General features: G+C 42.4%; 6 protein-coding genes across 6 annotated transcripts; 4 read left to right on the top strand and 2 right to left on the bottom strand.

Moving 5' to 3' along the window:
- Positions 1-369: 369 nt before the first annotated feature.
- CLUP02_13080 (acetyltransferase) lies at positions 370-10,735 on the top strand (the record flags this gene model as incomplete). Its single annotated transcript, XM_049292026.1, has 15 exons — positions 370-374; positions 7,371-7,898; positions 7,981-8,084; positions 8,217-8,271; positions 8,349-8,385; positions 8,566-8,650; positions 8,705-8,750; positions 8,848-9,027; positions 9,167-9,382; positions 9,462-9,525; positions 9,652-9,783; positions 9,845-9,908; positions 9,983-10,106; positions 10,159-10,346; positions 10,635-10,735. 15 exons carry the CDS (start codon positions 370-372, stop codon positions 10,733-10,735), a joined length of 1,929 nt encoding a protein of 642 aa, XP_049149172.1.
- Positions 10,736-13,265: 2,530 nt separating this feature from the next.
- CLUP02_13081 (uncharacterized protein) lies at positions 13,266-15,033 on the top strand (the record flags this gene model as incomplete). The annotated part of the gene is made up of 5 exons (XM_049292027.1): positions 13,266-13,688; positions 13,781-13,885; positions 13,962-14,347; positions 14,405-14,469; positions 14,549-15,033. The coding sequence occupies 5 exons, from the start codon at positions 13,266-13,268 to the stop codon at positions 15,031-15,033; spliced, it is 1,464 nt and encodes a 487-aa protein (XP_049149173.1).
- Positions 15,034-15,226: 193 nt separating this feature from the next.
- CLUP02_13082 (uncharacterized protein) lies at positions 15,227-16,268 on the top strand (the record flags this gene model as incomplete). Its single annotated transcript, XM_049292028.1, has 6 exons — positions 15,227-15,387; positions 15,578-15,634; positions 15,701-15,790; positions 15,845-15,876; positions 15,940-16,052; positions 16,203-16,268. The coding sequence occupies 6 exons, from the start codon at positions 15,227-15,229 to the stop codon at positions 16,266-16,268; spliced, it is 519 nt and encodes a 172-aa protein (XP_049149174.1).
- Positions 16,269-16,297: 29 nt separating this feature from the next.
- Positions 16,298-20,274, bottom strand: CLUP02_13083 (alcohol dehydrogenase GroES-like domain-containing protein; the record flags this gene model as incomplete). Its single annotated transcript, XM_049292029.1, has 7 exons — positions 16,298-18,606; positions 18,689-18,774; positions 18,897-18,924; positions 18,984-19,014; positions 19,073-19,125; positions 19,207-19,926; positions 19,992-20,274. The coding sequence occupies 7 exons, from the start codon at positions 20,272-20,274 to the stop codon at positions 16,298-16,300; spliced, it is 3,510 nt and encodes a 1,169-aa protein (XP_049149175.1).
- Positions 20,275-21,920: 1,646 nt separating this feature from the next.
- On the top strand, positions 21,921-22,721 carry CLUP02_13084 (short-chain dehydrogenase; the record flags this gene model as incomplete). The annotated part of the gene is made up of 2 exons (XM_049292030.1): positions 21,921-22,283; positions 22,347-22,721. The coding sequence occupies 2 exons, from the start codon at positions 21,921-21,923 to the stop codon at positions 22,719-22,721; spliced, it is 738 nt and encodes a 245-aa protein (XP_049149176.1).
- A 182-nt stretch (positions 22,722-22,903) lies between these two features.
- Positions 22,904-24,295, bottom strand: CLUP02_13085 (uncharacterized protein; the record flags this gene model as incomplete). The annotated part of the gene is made up of 4 exons (XM_049292031.1): positions 22,904-23,762; positions 23,822-23,961; positions 24,016-24,116; positions 24,193-24,295. The coding sequence occupies 4 exons, from the start codon at positions 24,293-24,295 to the stop codon at positions 22,904-22,906; spliced, it is 1,203 nt and encodes a 400-aa protein (XP_049149177.1).
- Between the last annotated feature and the right edge of the window lie 563 nt (positions 24,296-24,858).

The following is a 24,858-nucleotide window of genomic DNA, read 5'->3' on the forward strand; positions in this document are numbered from 1 at the left end:
TTATATATAAAAGTAATTTACTAAGCTAACGGGAATTTAACACTAAATCGTATTATATTAGTATAGTAGTAAATTATAATATAATAATAGGCCACTCTAATTATTTTCTTAAACTCCGGGGTTATAATTATATTAGGGTCCTTAATATTAAGATTAAGGGTATTTTAAGGGTTAAATAGTAGGCGCTATTAGGTATTTTAAGCATTAAATAATAATAAAGCTATAATAATATTAAAAACTATAATATAAAGTAACATAAAAGAGGTAGAGTACTTAAAAATAAATATTTATTATATAAAATAAGAAGTACGAGCGAGAATATTTATAATTAGTTATTTATTAATCTTTTTTAGAGTTAAGACTAATAGTATGAAGTAATTCCGTAACGGTAATATTATCGCTTTAACCTCGATTCGTAATAAGGTATAAGTATATATATATTTTTATATTTAATTTTTATTATTATGTATAATATATAATAGTATTTTTTATTTTTTATAAACGGCGTCCTAGAGCTTATATTTACGAACGTTAAAGTTACGAAGTATAGCTTTAAAATAAGTAAATAAGTTAAGGGTAGTTTATTTTTTAACTTAGCTATCCCTATAATAAAGATATTAAAACGGGCTTATATCCTCGTAAATACGTTACCCTTATTTATTAAATCGAGTTAGCTTTAAAATAGGAATATTAATAAACTAAGACTAATTACGTATATTTTATTAACCTTAGTTTTAAAAATAAAAATAAAGAATTATTTATTATTTACCTCGTTTATTAAGGTATTATAACCCCTATTATAAACTTTTATATTTTTTTATAATATCCTTTTATACTAAGAGCGGAGCTCGAGCTCGAGCTCTTATTATTATTAATATTAATTTATAAAGCTATATTCTCTTAATAATAGTACGTTTTTTAAAATATTCTATTTAAAAAGCTAAATTATTAAAGTAATATAAGCGGGTATAGGGTAATTTAGGATTAGTAAGGGGGTAATAAAATTCGTATATAAATACGTTTATTAAGGGAAGGACGTATATAGTTATATTAAAATACGAGTTATTCTTAAGCTAAGTAGCTAAAATGTTACTTATATAAGGGACTATTCCTTTTATATAAGTCTATATTTAAAAATCGTAATTCTTTTTAAATAAAATCCAAGCCTAAAGCTTAAAAAGAACGCTTAGTAAACGACTTATTGTATTCGTAACTATATTTAAGTACGAAGCTAAAACGAAACTATAACTAACTAAATAGTTTAGTATATATTTTATATAACCTATAGAGCTCGGGGTAAATAAAGATATTTTTTTAAAATAATTACTAACTTAGAAAAGACCAATAGGAATAAGGTAATAATTATAATAAGACTTATTTTACTCTCTTAAAAGCCCTATACGTTATTAATAATACTAAACCCTTAGGATATATAGTTATATATTAACTTTTTATTTAATATTGCGGGGTTTAAATACTTTATAATTATTAAGTACCGGTCCTTAGGAAATATAATAATTACCCTTTTCTATCTCGAGCTTATATAATTATTATAATAAAACGTTGAGCTCTAAATAATATAAGGGTAGTTAATAATTATTTAACCCCGTTTTAAATATATTTATAATTAATTTATTACTTTTTTAAACTAGTTCTTCTTAAAAACATAGAAACGAAGCCGTCCGTTATACTCCTAGCTTATAATAATTACTAGGCTTTTTAAGTTATTTTTTAATAATATGGCCTCGTATATATTAATATAATATTTATATTATTAATAAACCTTAAATCTAGGCCCCTACTGTTTAACTAAGATTTTCCTAAGTTATTTATAGGGACGTTTATTTAGTATTATAAAAAACCGTGCGTAAAAGAGCTAAATATATAAGAAAGTTAGAGTATAATAATAATAATAATAATAATACGGGTATAAACGCTAATAAATAAGAAATATAAACGGGAGATATAGGCCTTTTTATAAAGAGGTTTAGTTAAGTAAAATAATATAATTATAAAATCTATTTAGTATTTAAAAAATCGATATCCTTGCGTCTTAATAATACCGTTATTTCTTTGAAAAAAAAACGAGTTATACCGTATACTAACGCTTTTATAATAATATATTAATATTATTTTCGTTAAGAAAATAGGACGCGATATATAAGGACGATAACGTTAGGATAAAGTATTAGTATTTATAATACTACTCGGGTAAAAAGAAATATATAAATTATATAATTATTTATAGAGTACTTATAATAATTATTTTTTATAAAAGCTAAATTATTATAAGGACTTAGATAAGAATAGACCGTTAATAAGAACGTAATTAATATATTATTAATATAATAACGTAGCTAAAACGTCCTAATTTACTTATTTTAATTATATAAATCTTATTAATTATTAAACTTAACTAATACTAAATATTTTATAAAACCCTTACTAAGATTATAAGTCGTATCCTACCCGTTTTATATAATTAAATAATACTACTTATTATTAATTCTCTAACGCTCTTACTAAGTATTTAATTTATATTTAATACGCTTCGTAAGCTATTATTAAAAAGGTATAGTAAATAGGTAAATAAGTCGAGAGTAATCTATTTTATAAAAAATATTAAATACGTTAATCGAGAGAAATAGCCCTACTTTTAATATTAAAATAAATAATAACTTTATTATAGTTAATACTAAATAGTTAATAAAAGTTTAAGCTAAATAGCTTAAATATATAATAAGTAATATTAGTATATATAACTTATTAACTAAGCTATATACCCTTAGGATTATAAGTATTATAAATAATTTTAATAATATTATAACTACTTACTTAGCGGTACGTTTTATTTATAATAAGGTTTAAATTATAATAAATACGATTATTTTTACTTTTATATTTTTAAAATTAGTAATAAGAGACCTAAATAATAATAAAAAGTTATACCTACTCGTATATATATCCGCTAGTTATTTATATAACCGAGCCCGAGATTAATTTACGTTTATAAAATAAAAACTTATAAATACTTCGATCGACTTTATTATAAGCTTTAATATTAATTAAAATATATATAAAAATTACTATAACTATATTTATATAATAGTTTTAATAAATTAAGTATTATAAAACCTAAACGAACTCTCGTTTTACGTCTCTAATTTACGAAGTTTTACTTAGAATAATAAGTTTATTAAGAACTACTAAAGTTAGATTTTATATTATTAATAAAAGAGCGTTATAAATACCGGCCTAAATAAAAAGAACCCTAAATACTTAATATTTTTTAATACTAAGAGATTATTAAATACTAAAATAATATAAAAATAATATAAAAAAGTACGTTATTATAAAATTATTACTATTATTAAGACGTATATTAAGAGACTTAATAATATAACTAAACTCCTTAAAAACTTAATTTACCCTTTTTTTAGTTAGCTTAAATAAGAGCATACTTAATAAATAAACTATTAAAATATAGTAGCGAATTTATTTATATATTTAAAGGTCCTAAATAATATAATAAATAGTTTAAATAAGATATATTAGCTACTATATAAATACTATTAAGGCTAACCTCTATTATATAAAAAATCCTTATAGAGTTTATAAAATCCTTTCTTATTTTAGTTATTTATTATAAAGTAATTAAAGTTCTATTATTAAAAAAAAAAGGACTTTTTTATTATAAGATAATATTAAATAGTTATAGTAGTATAGTAATAATAAAGGGGGTATACTATTTTATTTTTTATTTACGATATAGCGAACAAAAGAATTTATAAGTACTAAATTCTTTTATTTATAACGTAGCGAATAAAAGAATTTTAAAATTTTAGTTAATTTAAGATTTTAGTTAATTTTTTTATTTACGATATAGTAAATAAAAGAATTTATAAGTACTTAATCCCCCTAACGGAATAATCCGCCGGGGCCGTATTATATATTATATATTAAAAAAAACTAAGTATATTACGCTCTATACTTAATTATTAATTAAAATAGCTCCCGACCTTCCCCCGCGTAACTATTTAAAGAGTAAGCTATACTTACTTTAATATATATAAAACCTCTTAATACTAGCCCGCGTAAGTAACTAGATCCTATATTATATACTCCTTTTTATTAAGGGTTAGGGGGCCCTTTATATATTCCCTTATATTTATAATATAACCCGTATTAGAGGGATTTCTAGCTTTATAAAGTATAATTTCTAAGTTAATATTAATATACTAAATCTTAACGTTTATATTAGCCCGGCTATTTATAGCGTTCGTATTATTATTTAGTTAAATTCCGTATTATTAAAAAGTACTTTACTAATCCTTAGGTATACTTATATTAGTTATAATAGCTATAGCGTCGAGCTAGCTAAAGAGGGCGCCTAGTTTAAAAGGGGTAGATTTATTAATAAGTATTTTTAGAGTTCTAGCTTATTAATTACTAACTATATATTAAGAGTAGAGTAGGTTCTCGTCGAGGTAATAGTTTATATATTAATAAGTTTATTTAGTAAATTTATTTAGTAAATTTATTTAGTTTAAATAGAGCTTTAGGTAATATTAAAAGCGATAAGGATAAAAAAAATCTTTATGAGCTTTAGTACGAGTAGTAAATATTAGCTTATTTAGCCCTTTTTTTAAAAACCTCTACGTTATTATTAAAATTTAGAACTTCTATAATTAAAGGCCGCCTCTAATTATTACGGCCGATTATTATAACTAATTATTATAGCTAACTTCTATTATTAACTTTTTTAACTAGCGCTACTATATAAAAAGTAGCTTACTTATCCCAAATTATATAGTAGTTTTCGTATCGAAATTATTATATTATATTAAGCGCGTACTTAGGGTATATTGCGTGTATTATATAGTTAAAAAGTATACCGTATTATATAATTTCTTTTAAAAGCATAATCCCGTTAAGGTCGATTTTTTATACTTATAAAGCTAGAAAAAAACCACTATATAAGTACTTAATTTTTTTATTTATAATATAATAAATAAAAGAATTTAAATATTTTAGTTAATTCTTTCGTTCGCAACTTAGTAAATAAAAAAATTTATAAGTATTATTTTTTTTTATTTATAACCTAGCGAATAAAAGAATTTATAAATATTTAATTGTTTTATTTATAATATAATAAACAAAAGAATTTATAAATACTCGATTCTTTTATTTATAACATAGCGAACAAAAGAATTTTAGTATTTTAGTTAATTCTTTTATTTATAACCTAGCGAACGAAAGAATTTATAAGTACTTAATTCTTTTATTTATAACCTAGTAAATAAAAGAATTTTAAAATTTTAGTTAATTTAAGATTTTAATTAGTTCTTTTATTAATAACCTAGCGAACGAAAGAATTTATAAATACTCAATGCTTTTATTAATAACCTAACGAATAAAAAGATTTATAAGTACTCGATTTTTTTATTTACGACCTAGTAAATAAAAAATTTTAAAAATACTTAATTCTTTTATTTATAACTTAGTAAATAAAAGAATTTATAAGTACTTAATTCTTTTATCTATAACTTAGTAAATAAAAGAATTTATAAGTACTTAATTCTTTTATTTACGACTTAGTAAATAAAAAAATTTAAAATTTTAATTAATTTAAGATTTTAATTAGTTCTTTTATTTACGACTTAGTATATAAAAGAATTTATAAGTACTCGATTTTTTTATTAATAACCTAGCGAATAAAAGAATTTATAAATACTTAATTTTTTTATTAATAACTTAGCATACGAAAGATTTTATAAGTACTCGATTCTTTTATTTACGACTTAGTAAACAAAAGAATTTATAAGTACTTAGTTTTTTTATTAACGACTTAGTATATAAAAATATTATAAGTACTCGATTTTTTTATTTATAACTTAGTAAATAAAAAAATTTATAAGTACTCGATTCTTTTATTTACGACCTAGCGAACAAAAGAATTTTAAAATTTTAATTAATTTTTTTAATTATTACTTATTAAATAAAAGATCTTTTAAGTATTACTTATTAAATAAAAGAATTTCTTAAGTTTCATTTAATTTTCTTTAGTAATTACTTAATAGCATAAAGAATTCCGTAAACTTATTTACTTATTTTCTTTTATATTAAATTATTTAAAAAACTTTTTTTTTATTTATATTAAGCGGTTATAGTTGTAAAGTAATATTAAGTAGCTATAGTAGTAAAGTAATATTATATTTTATAATAGTAAAGTAATATTAAGTAGCTATGGTAATAAAGTAATATTAAATAGCTACGGTAGTAAAGTAATATTAAGTAGCTATAGTAGTAAAGTAATATTATATTTTATAATTAAAGAAAAATAATTTATTTATATATATTAAAAAGTAATAACTTATTAATTATAATATAAGAATACTTTTATTAATTTCTCGCTTTTTTAAAATATACCTTATTTTTAAGTAAAAAGTATGCGAAATTCTTAAAATTTCCTAAACCTAAGCCCATTTAGCCTACTTAATTAAATAAGTAATTACTACGTAAGTATTATTTTTTACTAATTTAACTACTTAATTTTTAATTACGGGCCGGTTATAAAAAAGTTAGTTAATAAAAAAGCTACTTAAAACAATAGTAAAAGGCTAGTTATTTAAGTAGTTTTATTAATTAACGTAGTTTAATATAATAAACGTTAACCTCTCGTAAGTAGTAAAGGGCTACGATTACTTAATTCCGTACGGTATTTAAGGATTACCCCTTTTTATCTATTTTTATAAAGTTAATTAATATAAATCTCTTATCCTATATAATATTAAAAAGTCGTCTTTTTTACGTAGTAAAATACTTTACTAATCTATAATAATAAAACTTTGTTACTAATTAGTATTAGTATTTTTATTATAAAGTAATTAGTTCGAACCGTAATTAATAAAAAGATTAATTAAACTATATAAATATTTACGTAATAAGTATAAAAAGGAGGTTTTAACCGTAGGTTAGGCTAGTTATAATAATTATAAATAGGGCCCCTAATTAGCCCCTGCGCAGTTGGCCGTATACCGCAGTTAAATTAGACTTCTAATCCAATACTAACTAATATTAATACGTTCTTAACTTAGTAATACCTTAATATTAATTATCGTCGAACTATTTGCCCGTCGTTGTGATTATGGATTTATATATCCGACTATTATTAGTTAACGATCTTGATCGATGCGTTATAGTAGAGGCCGCAGCCTTCCCCCCCGCCGAAGCAGCGACTCGCGAAAAGGCAAGTTGCTTTCTATATCGGCCTTCGTTGTTATGAATAAATTTATTATTAAGCTACATCTTATGACCCAGATCCCTGCTAATTCGTACATAAGTAGCCACTAGCACACATATTGCTGCAGTTTTCAGGGGCAAGGGCGCGCTTGCAAAGAAGGCCACCGAACATATCTAATTCGATTGTGCATTCAGATTGAATATCGACTGACGGTATGCCCCGAACTCTGCTTAGGATTATTTGTTCGTAAGGGCAAAAGTAGCCCAGAGAGCGTTATCCGACAAGGGATCACCCCGGTCTACAGCCCATCAGAAACTTCGAGTCGTGATGAACTTATCGCACACACAATTTCCACCAAGTCAATCTCTCCTGTTGTCACAGACGAGGATATGGCTGTCCCATCTGCGTGGAAGATAAACCCGACCGCTACATACGACGTGGGGCATCGACCTGAAGGCAGAACTATCACTTTGCATTCACTGGCTGTCGCGCCCCATTTCCAGAAGTCGGGTTACGGCAAAACCCTCATGGCATACTACATCGAGCACATGATGCAAACGGCACAGGCAGAGAGAATTTCCATTCTCACTTACGACAGGCTGGTTTCGTATTATGAAAAGCTGGGCTTTACACACTATGGCAAGAGCCAATCCGAGTATGCTGGAGTAGCTTGGCACGATTTGGTATGGTCTCTCGAGGGCAATCATACAAGCTTCCTGCTGACGTTCTCCATATAGGCTTACGTATTCAATATTGCGTGACCAACGTCGCGAAGACATTCCTAACGATCTAGAAGTCTTCAGTTTATACGTCCAAATTTCTCCTTGGCAGCTAGATCAAGGTCCGGCTTTTCATTCTAGGCCATATGCTAAACAGAAATTAGACGAGGGGTTTGATCACAATAGTCGTATTTCTCTGGTCTCCTTTTGGAATTCTACTCATTGTGTCTGATAGAAACATTCTAACAAACTAGCGTCTTCTCTTTGGCGTCGGAGCATCGAAGCTAGGCTCTCCGCTGCAGAGGCGATGTGAGAAGAATGGTCTACTAGAAAGGCGTACCGCGGTCGCCTCATATGACTCTGATAGACCTGATGATTCATCTCAGTACGGCTGATAGCGTTTTCATCTATGATGGTGAACATGTCTGTTTTGCTTAACCGTATTAGTGTGAACACGTCTCGTGCAAAATCTTCAGTTGATTGTAGACAAAGTCCTGAATTACTATGTCACAGGCTCGTAGTACCAGCCAACTGGAACTAGGCTCAGGATCAAATATTTCGCGTGTATCATGTATACAGTCCTCATCTGCCGGCTTGCCATAGTTTCGCAGCTGCCAAAATAGCCAAAATGTCCAGCCGAAGGCATATCATTATCGGATAAGTTTCATAGCTCAGTTTCACGGAAGAAGTGCTGATAACCGTCGTCTTTGGTAAAATATGCATGCTTTTACACTTTTCTTAGCCCCAGACAACCTCACAGGGGAGGTTGCGGATATCTGCTACCCATGGTTTGTTTAGCTGGCGTTCAAGAACGAGTACCGCTAGAAAAGGAGTAGTATCTGGCAGCTATATGTTGAGGATGAGATATTTTTTCTTAACATGAAGTATCATCAAGAAGTGGGAGACCATGGATAGGTGCCAAACTTTTCTCCATACAGGTTCAAGCCTTGACGTCGGGTGCAATGTCATATCAATGGTTACTCCACGAAACTTATTCATATCACAAGCTATCGGTCAGACTTATATGTCACTCAGACTGCTTGTTGCCACTATTCAGCCGACATCGTCAGTACTGATGCCATTCAATGTATACATAAGAACTATCAGTTCTGACAAAACTGAATACTGCCATGATGGTAGCTAATAATGAATGTTCTTCGAGTCGTGAGCTAGCCAATATCCAATCTATGTCATCATCACAAAGTGGGCATGGAAGCTCTTTTCCGAGTTCATCTCATTGGGCCAGAAGATACGTCAACTTCACCTTCGTAGGAAGTTCTTGCCAATATCTCCCTCAGATCGATATTGTCAGTAAGCCACGACCCTACGTTTGCCCAGAACATTTGGCGGCATCCGTCACCGCTGGAACCATGGAAACGACCTGCTGGGTGAATTCGCAAAAGTTGAAGCACCTTTGGCTGTCTTGTTGTTATACTAAACGCTCATCAAACGATGTGTTCCACGCAACGTACGTACAGAAATGCTGTCATGTGGTCCAGTAATACCCTCATGGCTGGACTTCTGATATATCTGAGCTTCATCCTCTTGTACCTGTTTGCTCGAGTGTCTTGCTCGGCCATGTAGTAAACTAGGCAATACGTTCATCCCGTCGAGTTATTTGCGAGGCTCGGTTGGCATTATCCTAGCACTTGAGCATTGGAATTGTTGGGTACAACATCTTGCTTTCAGGTTTCAGTGTGGCCACCGCTTCAGCTTGAGCTAGCTTGTACGCCTGAATATCGCACCCTGGCACTTGTGACTGGAGGCATGTTTAGCACCATACCTAGGCCTAAGTCACTGACAACCTATGTTCGAAACACGGTATCTAAAAACGTGTGCATGAAAATTCCATCTTATTGAATCACAATGCTGGGGATTTCAGTCACAGAACCTAATATTGAGCTGGCAGCGACTGACCCAAGTAATCTCTCGCGCTCTGCAACATGGTCCTGAGTTGGAACGATTTCTTCACAAAACGTGTTTAAAGTTGTGTTGACTTGAATCAACAAATTCCTTGCAGAAGCTGTGTTATCTGCAATACCGGTCCAGGCTAACCGAAGATTCTTGTCCCTTACAAATCTGGCAAAGACACAACAACACTCTGAAAGTCTAATTTGGCCAATCGTGTCCAATAGAGAGAAAGGGTCATGACAAATGATGCGGCATTTCACTGGGCGACCTGATTAACCGCCAAAGACACGCCTCAAAACTCTGGGGCTTTGCTTCTCGATTGCAATCTGGCTACGGAGTACTCACCTCCGTAACACAGCTGGATTATCTTAAGAGTGCCTTATCCCAGCGCTGTGGTGTAGTGGCCCAGACACATTCGATGGCAAATTGCTCGGTGTTTCCAGTCTATGGCGGCGATCGTTCTAGACAGAAACGTAACTTTTACTTGGTAGTTGTTAATGTTACCCTAGCAAGTCTAGTATCTTGATTTTCATCCTCTGCGGAACGCGTCAATCGGGGAGGATGAGTGAACAGGGCTGCAAAGCACCGCAGTTAGACTGTCGTAACAACCATAATGATTGATGTTACTTACCATCCTAGTAACGATATCTTCCATCAGATGTCGACGAGTTTTATGTGTGTCGATAAGTGATGATCGTCCTGTTGTCTTATCCATCCCCCCACCCGATGTAACACTCACTTGACTCACCTACTCTTTGCAGACGACCCTGCTGCTGTTCCCTCCCTTTTAGGTAACGTTTTGTTGGCTAGGTCGCGAATCCAACTCATTCAGGATCAGAACGGCATGTGCCGCACATTTTGAGTGTCTTGATAAATGCAGGCTATTTTAACACCAGCATTTACCGACGAGATGATCGCCCGGGGTACTGCCGCGGCAGTCGTGTATTAGCAGGAATTGCCAGCATGAATACTATAGCACATATTACTTGTACGCTAAGTTCGATGGTGCTTGTTAAGACTGACTACGGAGTTTGGTAGCGAGACCGAATTAGGAGAGCCATGTCACCAAAACAGCGCCAGCGACACTATAATACGACAGCAGGCAAGGGTAACAGAAGGGCTGGACTCTAGATTTGCGAGCTGATTTTCTGCTCGGAGGAGCACAGGAGCTTGTTGGGCAGCGCCTTCGCCTTACGGGATATCAGGTCGCATTGATAGAAGTAGATCGTCTGCTTGATTAGGTCTTCGTGGCCCCTACTAAAAGAGCGTTCTTACGTGTCTGTGGTGGCCAACTATCTGTGCGTTGGGGCGGCGTGGATTTAAATTGGGACCAGCGGACATTCATCCGTGACACCCGGGCTCCTCTTTAAGAACAAGGATCAAAATCTGACGCAATTCCTGGTCTTTTATCCGATCAAGAGCTGCGGGTCAGTCGCGAACTGTATGTACAAGTAGTCTGTCAGTCCTTGAGGCTCCTTGGCGTTGGTAAATGAAACCACCGGATCGCTGGTCGATTGGGAACTGGCGGCAATAGTGTGTATGGCATGGCTGGACATGCTCGTGGCTGTCAAAAGTAAGATGAAGAAATAAAGTTGCAATCTTGCCCCAATCGTAAAGACAATCTTCAAGAACCCTGCATCACCTCCTTGCGAGGGATGGAGAGGAAGCCAAAGAGTCAGTAGCGACCTGTCATGATTGTCTCAGAAACTAGCCGATTGCAAGCCACAATCCCACAGGGTAGATGAAGAAGAAGCATCAGAAGAAGCCGTAGAAGCAACAGCCACCACAAGAACCGCCCTAGAGGAAGCCCCATCATATGGTTGACTACGCCCGTAGACAGCTGTCAGTGTCAGAAGGGAGGGGCAAAGGGCCGGCTGGCTTGGTCCGGGTGGTCTCCCCTAAATGGGACGCCGATGACACCGTAATACGAGTGGAGATGGTCTGAGACAATCAGTTCCCTATTGCAGAATAGCATCGGCTTCAGTCCGCATCGTTGGGGGTGACACTTTTGTTCCTCCTTCTAGTGTAGGTAGTGTAGCATCTCCCAAACTTCCAGCCAGTCGCAGAACAGAACTCGGTCGGGCGTGGCTTTGTGCTCTCTTGTGTTCCCATGGCCATGTCGTCCATCATGTCCGCACAGTCACCCAATGCTGTCTGTGCGAAGGTTCCAGTGAAATTCCAACCTCCACAGCTTGGGTAGCAGATTGCCACGACTCCTTATTACTTTCAAGCCTCAACGCCCAACTTGCATTACTCCGGCAATGTCCGCCTCCGGCCGCCGGCCGTTCTGCTTACTGCTTTTGTCGATAGTCAACGCGTTTGGCGTGAGCCGGGCGGAGCAGTGCTGTCAGACAATTGAGGGGTGGTTCCATGTCGCCAAAGCAAGCAGGATCAAGTGAGAAAAAAGTGGTGCCATGTTGGGTGAGATTCTGAATTGAGCTCGCTTCTGCATGGGCTGCAGAACACCAGCACAGCACAGTCGCAATTATGCACGCGAGGATACGGATACTCTGAGGAAATTTCCCGTTCTCCTTCCCCTTGCTACTACGGTCCGGAAGGACTGGGTGCTATACAGGTACAGTGAGGTAGTATTGTACATAGAATGGTCAAGTCCCAACCCGGAAAGACATTTGCCGATGAGATGGGTTTACGGTTAGAAATGCAGAGAAAAGTTTCCTCTTGCCCGAATCCATCAATTTAGCCCTCTGGAAACAAAATGGCAGGTCAAGGTTCAGCATTGCATCCATGCACGCGTGCCAGTGCCATTTGCCATCGTAACTTTTCCGAAAGCAGGCGATTATCATCGAGATGGCCCCCAACTCTTCCCAATCCTCCATCACGGTGGATTTCGTTCCCTGCCACACCTCGTGGGAAGCTGGTCAGGGACAGCAAGCCATCGGAGTTGTGTTTGAGGAGCGGCCCATTGTCACCCTACCACGACAGGACCCCTGAATCTCTTTCACCATCTCGCGACTCTTGGCGAAGGGAACCCCCCGAGGTTCAAGAGTCTTCAATCTTTTCGGAACTAATGCGGGGGAAGGATTCCAGACAGTGGACTCTTCGGCCGGTAGCTGGATACGGCCATTCCACCGGCTACTAACCACCAAACTAACACCAACGTGGGCGATAGCGTGTGAGGCTGGATTACCCGAGATGTGGTTCGCCCCATCTGCCGACATTTGCTCACACCAGGGTCGACACCTCTTACCCGCTTTCAACATAGCCTAGCATGCGAAGATCTCACTCCAATACGGGATAGATTCTCCAGAAGCTGCAATTGAAGCCTCCCGGGGTGGCCTGCCCATGTTGCATTCTGCAAGGTTCTGCGCAGGTGTAAGTGTGACGATCAGGGGTGCTGGTGTCTCTCTCCTCTCTTCTTCCACTCACGCCGCATGGCAGCAACAGGGCCAGGCCGCACTCACACGCGCGCAGTAGCGCAATTCCGTGTTTTTTTCCCACATTGTCCAGGAACGCATATCTTCAACAAGGTCCCTCCCATCCCTCTTCGTTCCTGTCAGGATGGAGAACCCGAAGAACGACGTCCCGAATCTGCGGTTCCTCTCACGGCCCCTCCTTTGACAAACACGACTCGTCGTTCGATCCCTTTTTCCTTTGCCCGAGTACGGATATCAAAGACATTGAATCGTCTTGTTCCGATCACGATGGCGGAAATCGAGAACCGCGGCCCGCAGCTGGTGGCCGTCGGCATAACGCTCGTCACAACAGCCATTGTCGCAACGACTCTCCGATGCTATGTCCGAATCTTCCTCGTCAAGAACTTCGGAGTCGACGACTGGTGCATGCTTGCTGCGATTGTACGGAAACCAATCTTTTCCTCTTCCTTCGCACCGATGCGCCCGAGACGAAATGTTGGAGATTTCAAGCTGACCAGAGGACCAACTTGCAGACATCATTCATCCTCTTTGTAGCATGTGCCATTACGGGTGTGCATTACGGAACGGGTCGACACAAGGTGAATCTCACCGATGATCAGTGGTCAACCGCCATGATGGTAAGCTTCCGACAGCCCTCTTAATCCTTTTGGGGTGGTAAAAAACGATGGGAGGATAGACACTGACACACTGAAGTTCTGGTGGTACTGCTATCTGTGGTACTGTTTGTCGATGATCGCCTCCAAAATTTCCATCGGCTACTTCCTCCTCCGAATCACGGTCCGCAAGGTCGACGTTTGGATCATTTACAGTGTCATGATGATGACAGTCTGCACCGGCGTCGTCTTCTTCTTCGTCACTCTCCTCCAATGTCAACCGATATCCTACTTTTGGAACAACACGACCCAAAGTGGCCGCTGCATCCCCGTGGATGTCATCATCGCTCTTACCTACCTCTACAGCGCCTTCAGCGTCATCTGCGACTTTACGTTTGCTATTTTGCCCATGGTTCTCATCTGGAAACTGAAAATGGACCACAAGACCAAGCTAGCTCTAGTTCCAATCATGGCCATGGCCTGCATGTTCGTGCTCTACATCCGTCGGCTTGCGGCCAAATGACTGACTACTACCCTCTTTAGTGCCAGCGCTGCCGTCGTTGTGCGTATGCCTTTTGTCAAGGACTTCAAGAATCCTGACTTCCTTTGTAAGTCGAGCTCCTCCCCCCCCCCATGTCTCATCGTGATTGATTTAAGGTTGGTGGTGGCTGACTCGCGTACTTCCAGATGCAACCGTCGATATTGCAATCTGGTCCACCACTGAACAGGGTCTGGCGATCACCGCAGGTAGCCTTGCAACGCTCCGCCCACTCTTCAGACTCGTAGGATACCGACTCGGCTTTACATCCATGGGACCCTCGCAACTCCACGATTCCGAACGCGGCGCCCCATCTGCTATGGGTGGCAACATCAAGAACGTCAGCAACAGTAGCTCAAGCCGGGGCCAACGACGCGGCCCTTTCAGTCTTACCACCTTCATGTCCAAGGATGAAAGCGAGAGTCATGAGATGGGCAGCGGCAGCGAACAAGAACGAAACCAGCAGCAGAAGATGTCTTCAAGTAAGCGCGCTCGCGGCTGGGAGTCGACAGGGAGGCGGGATAATGAGAGCGAGACTGAACTAACTTTCGAAGCCTCAAAAGAGTCGGTGGGGAGTGACCGCGACAACATAGTCGTTGTTCAAACCTTCTCTTTGCGGGAAGATCGATTGTAAACATTGTACACGTGCTTACTGTAAACGATGAATCTAATATTCAACGCCTCACGAATGGGAATTGGGATATGGTATATATAAAACTTAATTGAGCAACATGTATATGTAGAAATCCTGCAAACGCGATCCAATTGCCATCATGCAAATGTCAGGTCCATCAGACCAATCTGATGTCTTACCTACTTGACAGGAGATGCATCAGATGAACCACTCTCCATATACCCAGGCACATGGTTGGTATGCACTTGCGAGATTAACTCAGCAGCAAGCCATGATTTTGTGTTCCCCTGAACACAGCTGGAAATTCATCGTCTCAATCTCGATAAGCCACTCCGTCGGGAACATTGAGGGCAAGTAGCCAAGATGCAGGCACACAAACTACACCGGGGACCGCAGCAACAAGGCACAGGAAAAAGTGATTTAACAAATCGACCCTCAGGTTACTTGAATTCTGCTAATAGAGCTACATATTATCTTTAAGGTCTTCCCCCAAGATTGCCCGCGCCACAATGAGCGAATATCCTTGTGTTGTTCATTCGTCTAGGCTCCAGACCAACCACGGCTTCTGCAGCCACGATTATGACAACCATAGGGAGCCTGTGTGATCATGCCAAGTAGAGAGACATTTGGTTTTGCAAGGGAAACTTCGACGCAAGAAGACTCGCAGTTCTCTTTTCCCAGCAACGCAAGCCGTCTCGCAAGTTGTCGCAATACGCATATTGTCATCCGACAGCAATACTGTACTTGGTGTTGCACGGTGAGGCTGGCTATAAGCATCACTTGTACTACAAACCAATCACTCTGGCTACAGCGATACGCCAATCCTTGAAATTTTGGCAGATTGTCGATCCGAAATAACAAGTTGATTTGGTTGCCACTGCAAATCATTGCCGTCCACACCAACAGCATTGCTATGCAGTGCTGAAATGAGTGTCAAGCACACCAGCTGGAGTACACTCAGGGCCGCCTCGCAATGTCGCCTCGGAACCACGAACAACGCAAGCGTCATTGTTTTCCTCGTTCTCGTTAGACTGGACACAAATTGCTCCTAGGACGTTCGAGAGTAGTTGATTCGTCCAAATGATTCTCTGAATATACCTCCCTAACGCTCTATTTCTTGAAGTGGTTCGTCTTTGGGTCTTAGGACCGCAACTACATCCTTGTTCTAGTTGACGGGGACATGGCATGCTACATCCGATCCCTTCAATGGCGAGAATCACTCTCAAGAGTTTTGAAACTTGGTCGCTAGTGTGCAGTGTTGATATCAAGTCTCGTCCTTCATGGATACGGCATTGTGTTGGGGCCTCGTCGGGCCAGCTGGCACTCCATTCTGTACTGGCCTCAGAAGGCGGTTCAGAGAGCTCTGGTTGACCTGCGATAAAGGTGTCACTGGCGTCAATGGTGTTGTCGAGGTTCTATCAGCATTTCCCATGCTCTGACCTCGCGCCAGAACAGCCAATGAGTTCTTGAGCGCATTCAACTGGGCCTGAAAATCGTTACTTTCGATTGCGGGCTGACGGCCGGGATGAGGCTGCTGCTGTGTCGATGTTGTCTCCTTTTGGCGTTGAAGCTCGGCCTCGATCCGATCCATTCTCTTGGCCTGTTCTTTCTTTGCTTCCGCCTGTTCGGCAACGTGGTTCGTGAGGCGTGTCTCCACCATTGCGATGCGATTGTTGAGAGTGCCCAGGTGCTGATCTAAGGAGGTTTTGCTAACATCAACGAGTGTTCTGCAGTTATTGATCAAGGTTGTGCTGATAGCGATAGCTTCCTCCATCTTCAAAATTCGAGGCATGTAATCAGCATTCGGTACTTGGTCGGCGATGGCTCTTTCTATCCTCTCAAGGCGGTCTTCAAAGCCCTCTGGACGCGGCAGGGTTGGGTCAGCTCGCGCGCCCATTTGTTCTTCCAATGCGGCTAGCCGTGTCTCGGTCCGGATGCTCTGCTGAGTATCTACCCCTTTTCGATCTTCTGATCCTATTCTGACGGTTTTTTTGCTTGTCTCGGAAGCTTGAGACGACTCTGTGTTGGAAAGAAGACCGTGTTTGACTTCCTTCATCTCTCGGCTCAACGTCTTCAAATCGCCCTCGAAGCTTTCGATAAGGCCATGCTGGTCTTGCTGCCGTTGTTGAATCTTTTGGCTCGATTTGCGACATGTCATAATCTCCGCAACAAGGCTGTTTATCTGGCTACTGAGCATATCCAACTTTTGTAGGGCATCTTGGCACTTTGAAGCAGTGAGCAGGTTGAGCTGGTCGTGTGCTTTTCGGATATCTCTTGAAAGCTCCTCAGATTCCATAACGAGGCTTGCTTGTTGTTTCAAGAGCTGCATGGTCTCGTCGTTTTGTCCAACTCTGGTCTCGAGCAGTCGGAGTAGCTCATCGTCATACTGCGACTGTTTCTGGTGTCCGATGGTGGCTAGGTCATCCAAATGCGGGTCATATGTCTTGTGTTGTTCTTCAGCCAAATCCTGACTTGCATCAAGCATCGAGCCTGCTGCCCCATGGTGAGTGGGTGTTCGTCGATGGTCTTGGCTGCTCATTACTTGGCTAGAGGGCTCCTCGTGACAAGGGGTGAGCTGCCACTTCAGTCGCGGGGAGCATGACGGCGATTCCGGGAGGCATTGCCTTTTCAAGGAGTCGGGTGCATCAGGGCTAGGTTTCCTTTTCCGCCCTTGGCTTTGGATGAGGTCATCGATAGCGCTTTCTGAAGCACCCTGAGTAGACGACTGCCTGATGTTATCGTAGCCGAAAGAAGCTCTGCGTTGCCTATCCGGTGTTGTCGTTGAGATGCTTGGGAGGCTCTTGCCAGAAGATATCGTCTGGAAGTGGGCACTAGTGGAAGAGTCCCTACGTTGACGCTGGCCCGATGGTACTGATATGCGCGAAGCCAGATCCTTGCCGATGCTGCGTATGCTTCCGCCTCTTATTTGAAAGCTCGAAGGTGTGCCCTTCTTGATGGGGAACGCCCCATACATGGGAGGATTATCTGGATCGATGATAGACATCCGGTCATGCTTCATCAGCTCTGACCATGACTCCTCAACGTACTTCCACTCTTCTTGAAGTTCCTGGGTTGTCGGCTGGGCACCGACTGGCGGGTCAGGATCCCGGGAATTCCACGCGTCGATGAGATTACTGAGGAAGTTATGGCGCTTCTTGTGGATCTTGGGGGTCTCCAGGTATACGCGGCGACGATCCGAGTAAATTTCTGCGAGGTCCTCGACCATTCGAGAGCTGGCATTAGACACACCCCAGTGATCGCGTATGAAGTCCCAAAAGCGGATGCGATCGAGGGCCAGATGTTGACATCGTAACAGAAGCCGGAAAAGAATAACGAGGTTAAGGTGTATGCGCCCTTGACGATCGGACAAGGTCTTCAACTCGGCAAATCTGTCAAATCTCTTTGCATTGCCAGGATGAAGAAGAATCGCTTTAGACAGGGCCACTGAATTCGGCCACGGGGGAAGCGGGAGCGAGACGGCTGTGATCCAGAATACGTCGTTGTAGTCCCCTTTCCCCACCATGGTGTAATATGAATGGTTCAAGGCCCGCGAGGGTATCGCCAGGCTAGACTCTAGTGGGGAATGCAGATGATGATATCGAGAAAGAGTGTGGGCATGGGAGAGCCGACGTCAAGAAATCTGCGTGCGTGACACTGACGCGGAAGGGACGGGGAGCAAGGATGGAGGGGCCCTGACCGCGCAGAAGCCGAGGACGCGGAACCTGGGAGATACCGGCACCGCTGCGCGTGGTGGTTTCAGGGGTTCAACGCTCTGTGGCCCTGTGGAGTCGACTCGCCGAGGATTTGGCTGCCAGTGTTCTGGAACGAACTATTCGTAAGGTACCTAAACGTTCTCTTGTTACCGACGGGTGTTACCTAAGCCAGACTTCCCTGGACTCACCCAACTCATTCATTCTCACATTTCGTCACACTCTCAGTCTCAGTCTCACTCTCGCTTTCAGTCACACCCTCACTGCTGCTCTGGAACTAAGCAATTTCATATACCTAGTAGGCGACACCTCTGGGTGTTTGCTCATACTCCGTTCTCATTTTTCACATCATCGTTCCCACCGACATCATCAACATCATTTCCTCAACGCCACTTCAAGTCTCCAATCGCATTGCTCACCAGCACGACCCTCATTCGAGATGTTCAGCCCATAACCAGCACACTCCGGAAGCGCACCTTATTAGAAATCATGTGTTCCGAAGCCTTCTTCGCGTCGTCCAGTGAGAATCTCTCAACCATGCACTTAATGCCGTGTGTTGCTGCAAAGTCAATGGCCTCCTCCGAGTCCATCTGATGTCCACTGGGCCATCCACAAACCGACTTGCCTCCAACGATAAGGTCAATCGTGTCGACCTCCAATCCTCCGACAGGCGCCAAAACGCACAGCTTGCCGCCTGGCTGCAAACCACCCGTAAGCGGCGAGATGATTTTGGGGTTGGGTGCTGTCGCAAGGATCAAAGCAGCACCTCCAAGCTTCTTGAGCTCCTTGACGGGGTCTGTTGCGCTCGAGTCGATGTACTCATGCGCACCCAACTTCATCGCAAAGTCCTTCTTGGTGGACCCGGAACTCAGGACCACGACTTTGTAACCCATGCGACTGGCGTACTGCACGCCAAGATGACCCAAGCCGCCGAGACCCTGGATGGCAACGAGATTGCCTTGCTCGATTTGCATCTTGCGAATGCTGTTGAAAACGGTAACACCGGCGCAAAGAAGTGGTGCTGCTTCCGCAGGATCAACGTCCTTTGGCACCCGGACTGCCGACTCGGCACGGAGCAGCACGTACTCGGCGTACCCACCATCCCGGAACACGCCATTGATGGTCTCGTTATCACAGGCTTGGAAGAACCCCTTTTGGCACTGTCGACACGTTCCGTCATGCCCTGCATGTCACCATTAAAAAGAGCTCTTGACGTACAAATGCATGAGAACTCTGGAACAGACATACCTCCGTGCCAAGCACCTCCAACACGCTCTCCGCCTGTGAACCGGCTCACGCCTTCGCCCACTGCCACCACGTCGCCAATGATCTCATGGCCTGGGATCCGTGGGAAAACGTCTCCGAAACCTCCTTCTGCCATGCCTACATCGGAGTGGCATACCCCGCATGCTAGAACTTTGACGAGGACGAGGCCGGGACCTGGTTGTTTCAGTTCCTGGTCGACAATCTTGAGGGGCGCGCTCTTGGACTCGATAACGGCCGCCTTGAAGGTCTTTGGAAGTCCCGACATTGTGAATCGTGATCTTGCAGTCTTGGAAGTTGAGTGTCAGGGTTTGAAACAGAGAGAAAAAGATGTGCTATGAAAGAGAGAGGGTGCTCTTGCGTAGACCTCAGCTTGGGGCGGCCCGTTGGCCACTACTTATATGCATGCAGGACTAAGGGTAAGAAGCCAGTCTGTGTATCACACACGTCGACTTGACTGGTGCAATGCTGGAATCCACGCTTTCCGAGAGGGTTGGGCAAGTCAAGTCCAGACTTTCAAGCCCCTCATTTGTTTACTAATAAACAAGATAGCTCGAGAGACCCAGTACCCAGACGTCTGCACCGCTGATAAGAACTCCTGGCTGCAGTCATCTCCTGTAGGCTTCGCATGTCTCATAGGATGCTTCCAGAGAAGCTTGGGTTGTCGGTAAGACTAGGACGGATTTAGAAGAGGGGTCAAAGTGTGGTGGCGCTGCTACCATGGCTACGATGACATCAACAAGACTCAATTCAACCCTCATGGATGTGAGCCCCTCTCATAGCTCCAGGATAGAGCTGGTTGTGCAAAGAACATCTTCTACATATGGTAGAGCCATTCTACCCCTACTGTGTAGGATCAGATGGAGTTAATCGGCCACCTGTCGCTGCCAAGATGTGCACGGCCATGACAACGTCACAAATTTCGCGGAGGCCATGGAACCCATGCACGATTTGCTTCTCGGGAATGTCTCTACTTGGCCCTCGTGGCAAGAGCAAATTCATCAACTTGTGGCTGGAGAATCAACTGCGGCTTGGGAGAGATCTCAAGGGAGCCATCGGCAATCGGCGCGCCGAATGCAGGCGTACTTTGCGCATAACTCCGTCAGCCAATGAAATGTTATTCCTTGTCGGTTTTGCAGGGGCATTTTTCTCCAAAGCCGACAGATACGGACGAGCGAGTCCTCCGTTTCTCTTTCGTGCCTTTAGGTAGCCACGGCAGCATACTGGGCGTAAAGGTACCTTGCACAGTATGTTCGTCGCGGAGTTCAATTGCCTCAGCCTTACCGGGGCAAACAAGGATTCGGAACCATGCCAAAGCTAAGTCGTCAAGCTTTCCTTAGCACGTGTACCGATGAGAGATGTGTAGCAGGCGTGATTCTCCTGAGAGCTCCGATACAGCCGGTAAGCTATCCACAAGCTGATTACTGAAGTACCTTTCTCGCGCTTCGCGCCAAACAAAGAACTTTTGATGGCCGTCCGAGAGCAACAAAATGATGGAGAATACTGCACAGTTGCGGAGATAGCAGAGCTCGATCTGATGTTCCCCTCCGGAGCCTCCCCACAAATTCGGCCTTCGCGCGCAAAAAGCTACTTGTATGCTGAGCTCGAGCAGCGAAGTCTTGAAGGCTTAGCTCTGAAGCCACGCCTTCTGGGGGTGCAAGTCAGAGTCCCCGAAACTCCATGAATGTGGTCATTGATGGAGTTGATGGATCTTTTGTTGCAATAGCTGAAAGCTGCCTCGGGTATATAAATGACCAAGGCTACCCACATCCTATACTTTGTCCTTCGAAACAAACAATAACGGAACATCACTTTAATAGAAGCAATACTTCAGTCACATCACACAATCCAATCACTCAACGTATCAACAGAGCTTCACGTACAGGCAGGTCTAGAAATATAATTACACCTAGGATGTCTCTCCAAGAGAAGGTCATCCTCATCACCGGAGGTTCCAAAGGCATCGGCAAGGCCATCGCTCTTGATGCTGCCGCGCAGGGTGCCAGGATTGTTGTCAACTATAGCAGCGACTCAACCGCCGCCGACGAAGTTGTCAAGGCCATTGGCAGCGACCGCGCTATCGCCGTGCGCGCCGACGGCTCCAAGACGGCCGAGTTGCAGAAGCTCGTGGATGTCACCATCGACAAGTTTGGCAAAATCGATGTGCTGATCCCCAACGCTGCCATCATGCACATGCGCACTGTCGAGAATACTACGGAAGAGGACTTTGACCAAATGTTCAACACCAACGTCAAGGGACCCTACTTCTTGGTACAGGTATGCGATCCAATCCATTCCGACGTGCCCTTGTGTTCTATAAAACTTACCTTTTCTGAAAAGAAAGCTCTCCCCCACATGTCTGAAGGCGGCCGTATCATTTTCCTCTCAACGACCGTCCTCGCTTCAAGTAGCCTTCCCCCGCCGTACCTGCTCTATGCATCGACAAAGGGCAGTATTGAGCAGATGACCAAATACATGGCCAAGGACCTCGCCAAGAAGGGCATCAACGTCAATGCTATCGCGCCTGGTCCCACCGGGACCGACTTGTTCTACAAGGGCAAGACGGAGGAGATGCTCAAGAACATCACTGCCAGCAGCCCCTACAACAGAATTGGCACACCAGAGGAAATCGCCTCTGTGGCAGTTTTCTTGTCAGGAAAGGAATCATCCTGGGTGACGGGGCAGATTATTCGGGTAAATGGAGGAGCTGCATGAGGAGCATGTAATTAGACAAAGGCTTGCGCATGTAGTGCTAGTCAATGATATAGAATTTTCATGTTCAACGCCTTGGCCTCACTCCCTCGAGGCAACCACGCAATATGCGATCTTGGACGACCTTGGACGCTCTTTCAATATCCCAAAAATCTAAAGTTAAACTGATGGCGCCGCTAGGGATTCTACTGAGCCCCCAAGGCAGCTAGTGCATTGCGCAGCTCCTTTACTGCCGTCGGCACATCTTCAAAGTTGAGCGCAGAAATAGCCCACTTGGCGTGCTTCTGCGCCTTTGGCAAATCCATATCATCCGAAGGTGCACTGCTTGGTGCCCACGAGTTGTGTGAACCGGCAGCCACTGGTGCTCTGGGCTGAGGTACAATCGGCGGTGGCTTGAACTGCTGAGGCGCCGGAGGTGGAGGCGACTTGGTAACACTGGAAGGGGGTATCTGAGGCGGCTGCCACGGCGACGCAGTGTTGGCCGGGCTGAATGATGGGCCGGTCGAGGATGCGGCATAAGGAGAAGGGGCTGACGGCTCGTTTGCCTTGACGGAAGAGTCATTTACGCCGGATTGGCTCAAGGGAGATGGCGGGAACTGTTCGGGAGGGTCAAAGTAGCCCTGAGTCTGTGGTGCCGGCGGGTTGAGGTCGTTTGCCGAAGGCACTGATGGGAGATCGAGCACGCTGGACTGGGTAGGCTCAGGCTCGCTGGGCTCGGTTGTCGGCGCGGACTCTGCCGGTGCCGGTGCCTTTTTGTAAAACTCGGTCTCCGGGTCGTCCTCTACGGACGCAGGCTTTGGGGACGTTAATCCTTGGACATCTGGGTCGTTGGGATCCAGAGCAGGAAGAACATCTTCGGCCGCGGGCTCTTCCTGTTTGGGGTTCGACTCGTTGGGGTCCTTGCCCTCCTTCAAAGCCTTGAGTATCCGAGCAGCGTTCCACTTTGCGTATTTGACCTTCTTGAGCGTTTCTTCGTCTACAGGGCCCCAAATATTGCCCAGGAGGAGGAAGGTTGCAGCGGCATCGAAGGTATCGGCGGTTTGCCTAGGTTCGAAGCACGTTAGGAGGCAAGGAAGGTGGTGCTATCGTAGTGAAGGGCGCACCTGGTGACGCGATTCGCGCGCATAACCTTCTCTGCCCTGTCGAGAGTATCTTGTGCGAATTGCTCGACATATGCTTGCCCAACTGTGTCGTCGGTGATGGCTTCTTCTTGAGCATTCTCAGTTTTGGTCTGGCACGACAACTATTAGTCGCTGACGCACAGCAGCAACGATAACAACATCATCGTCTTGCTAACCTGTTCAAGCCTATCCATAAGGTTTGTCGTGTATGAGAGACTCTCATCGTCGACGTTGTGCAAACCCTTGGCTAGGATTTGGTTGACCACCCAGTATTCGCCTGTGTGTGTGTGTGTCTGGTCAGTATCTAGAGCATCCTCCGGCCATGCAGTAGTAATGGAGATGCCCGGACATACACCAGTAGGTCACCACAGGTTTGTGCTGCCGCAGCTGATTTGCGCGATTGATGAATCTCGTGATGTCTGCCTGTCGCAGGCTGTCTGGGATCGGTTCGGCCATGGCTGCGGCGGCGGCGGCGGCTGCAACAAGCAGAAGGAGGAGGGTTCGAAGGGCGCGATGGACAGTATCGGGAAAGGACGCTTTTGATTAGTATCGGGGTCCGGACGAGAGCAAGGGGAAAAACCCTTTTGCTCAGTGACAGCTCACGGGCGCAGAGATGTAGCGGACTTGCGACGAGTGGTGCTGCGCCAAGAGGTAGGAGACATGTATTTCGTATCTTGGAAGCCTTACCGCAGGTGGCAGTATCAGCGGCAACACCACCGTCAACTTTCCCCACACGGCGCACATCACAGCGGGGTGGGAAGGTCACCGGGTACGTACCTGCATCCATCAGGTGGACGACGACCTCAGATTGTGAGGTACTTTTAGGTACGTCCACAGAAGGAAGTACATAAGGTACCTTAGGTACTGCGGCTCGTGGCTGGTGGTGCTCGAATTGTGGCTCAAGCTCAGCAGAGCTAGTGTGGGGTATGTGGCTGGTGGTCAGGCCAGATGCTCCGATTCAATTGACTGGAAATTTCCATGGTTCCATTCCCAGGCCGAATCAAGCCCAAAGGTGAGGG

Source organism: Colletotrichum lupini, chromosome 7, assembly GCF_023278565.1.
Source record: "Colletotrichum lupini chromosome 7, complete sequence".
Classification (NCBI taxonomy): domain Eukaryota; kingdom Fungi; phylum Ascomycota; class Sordariomycetes; order Glomerellales; family Glomerellaceae; genus Colletotrichum; species Colletotrichum lupini.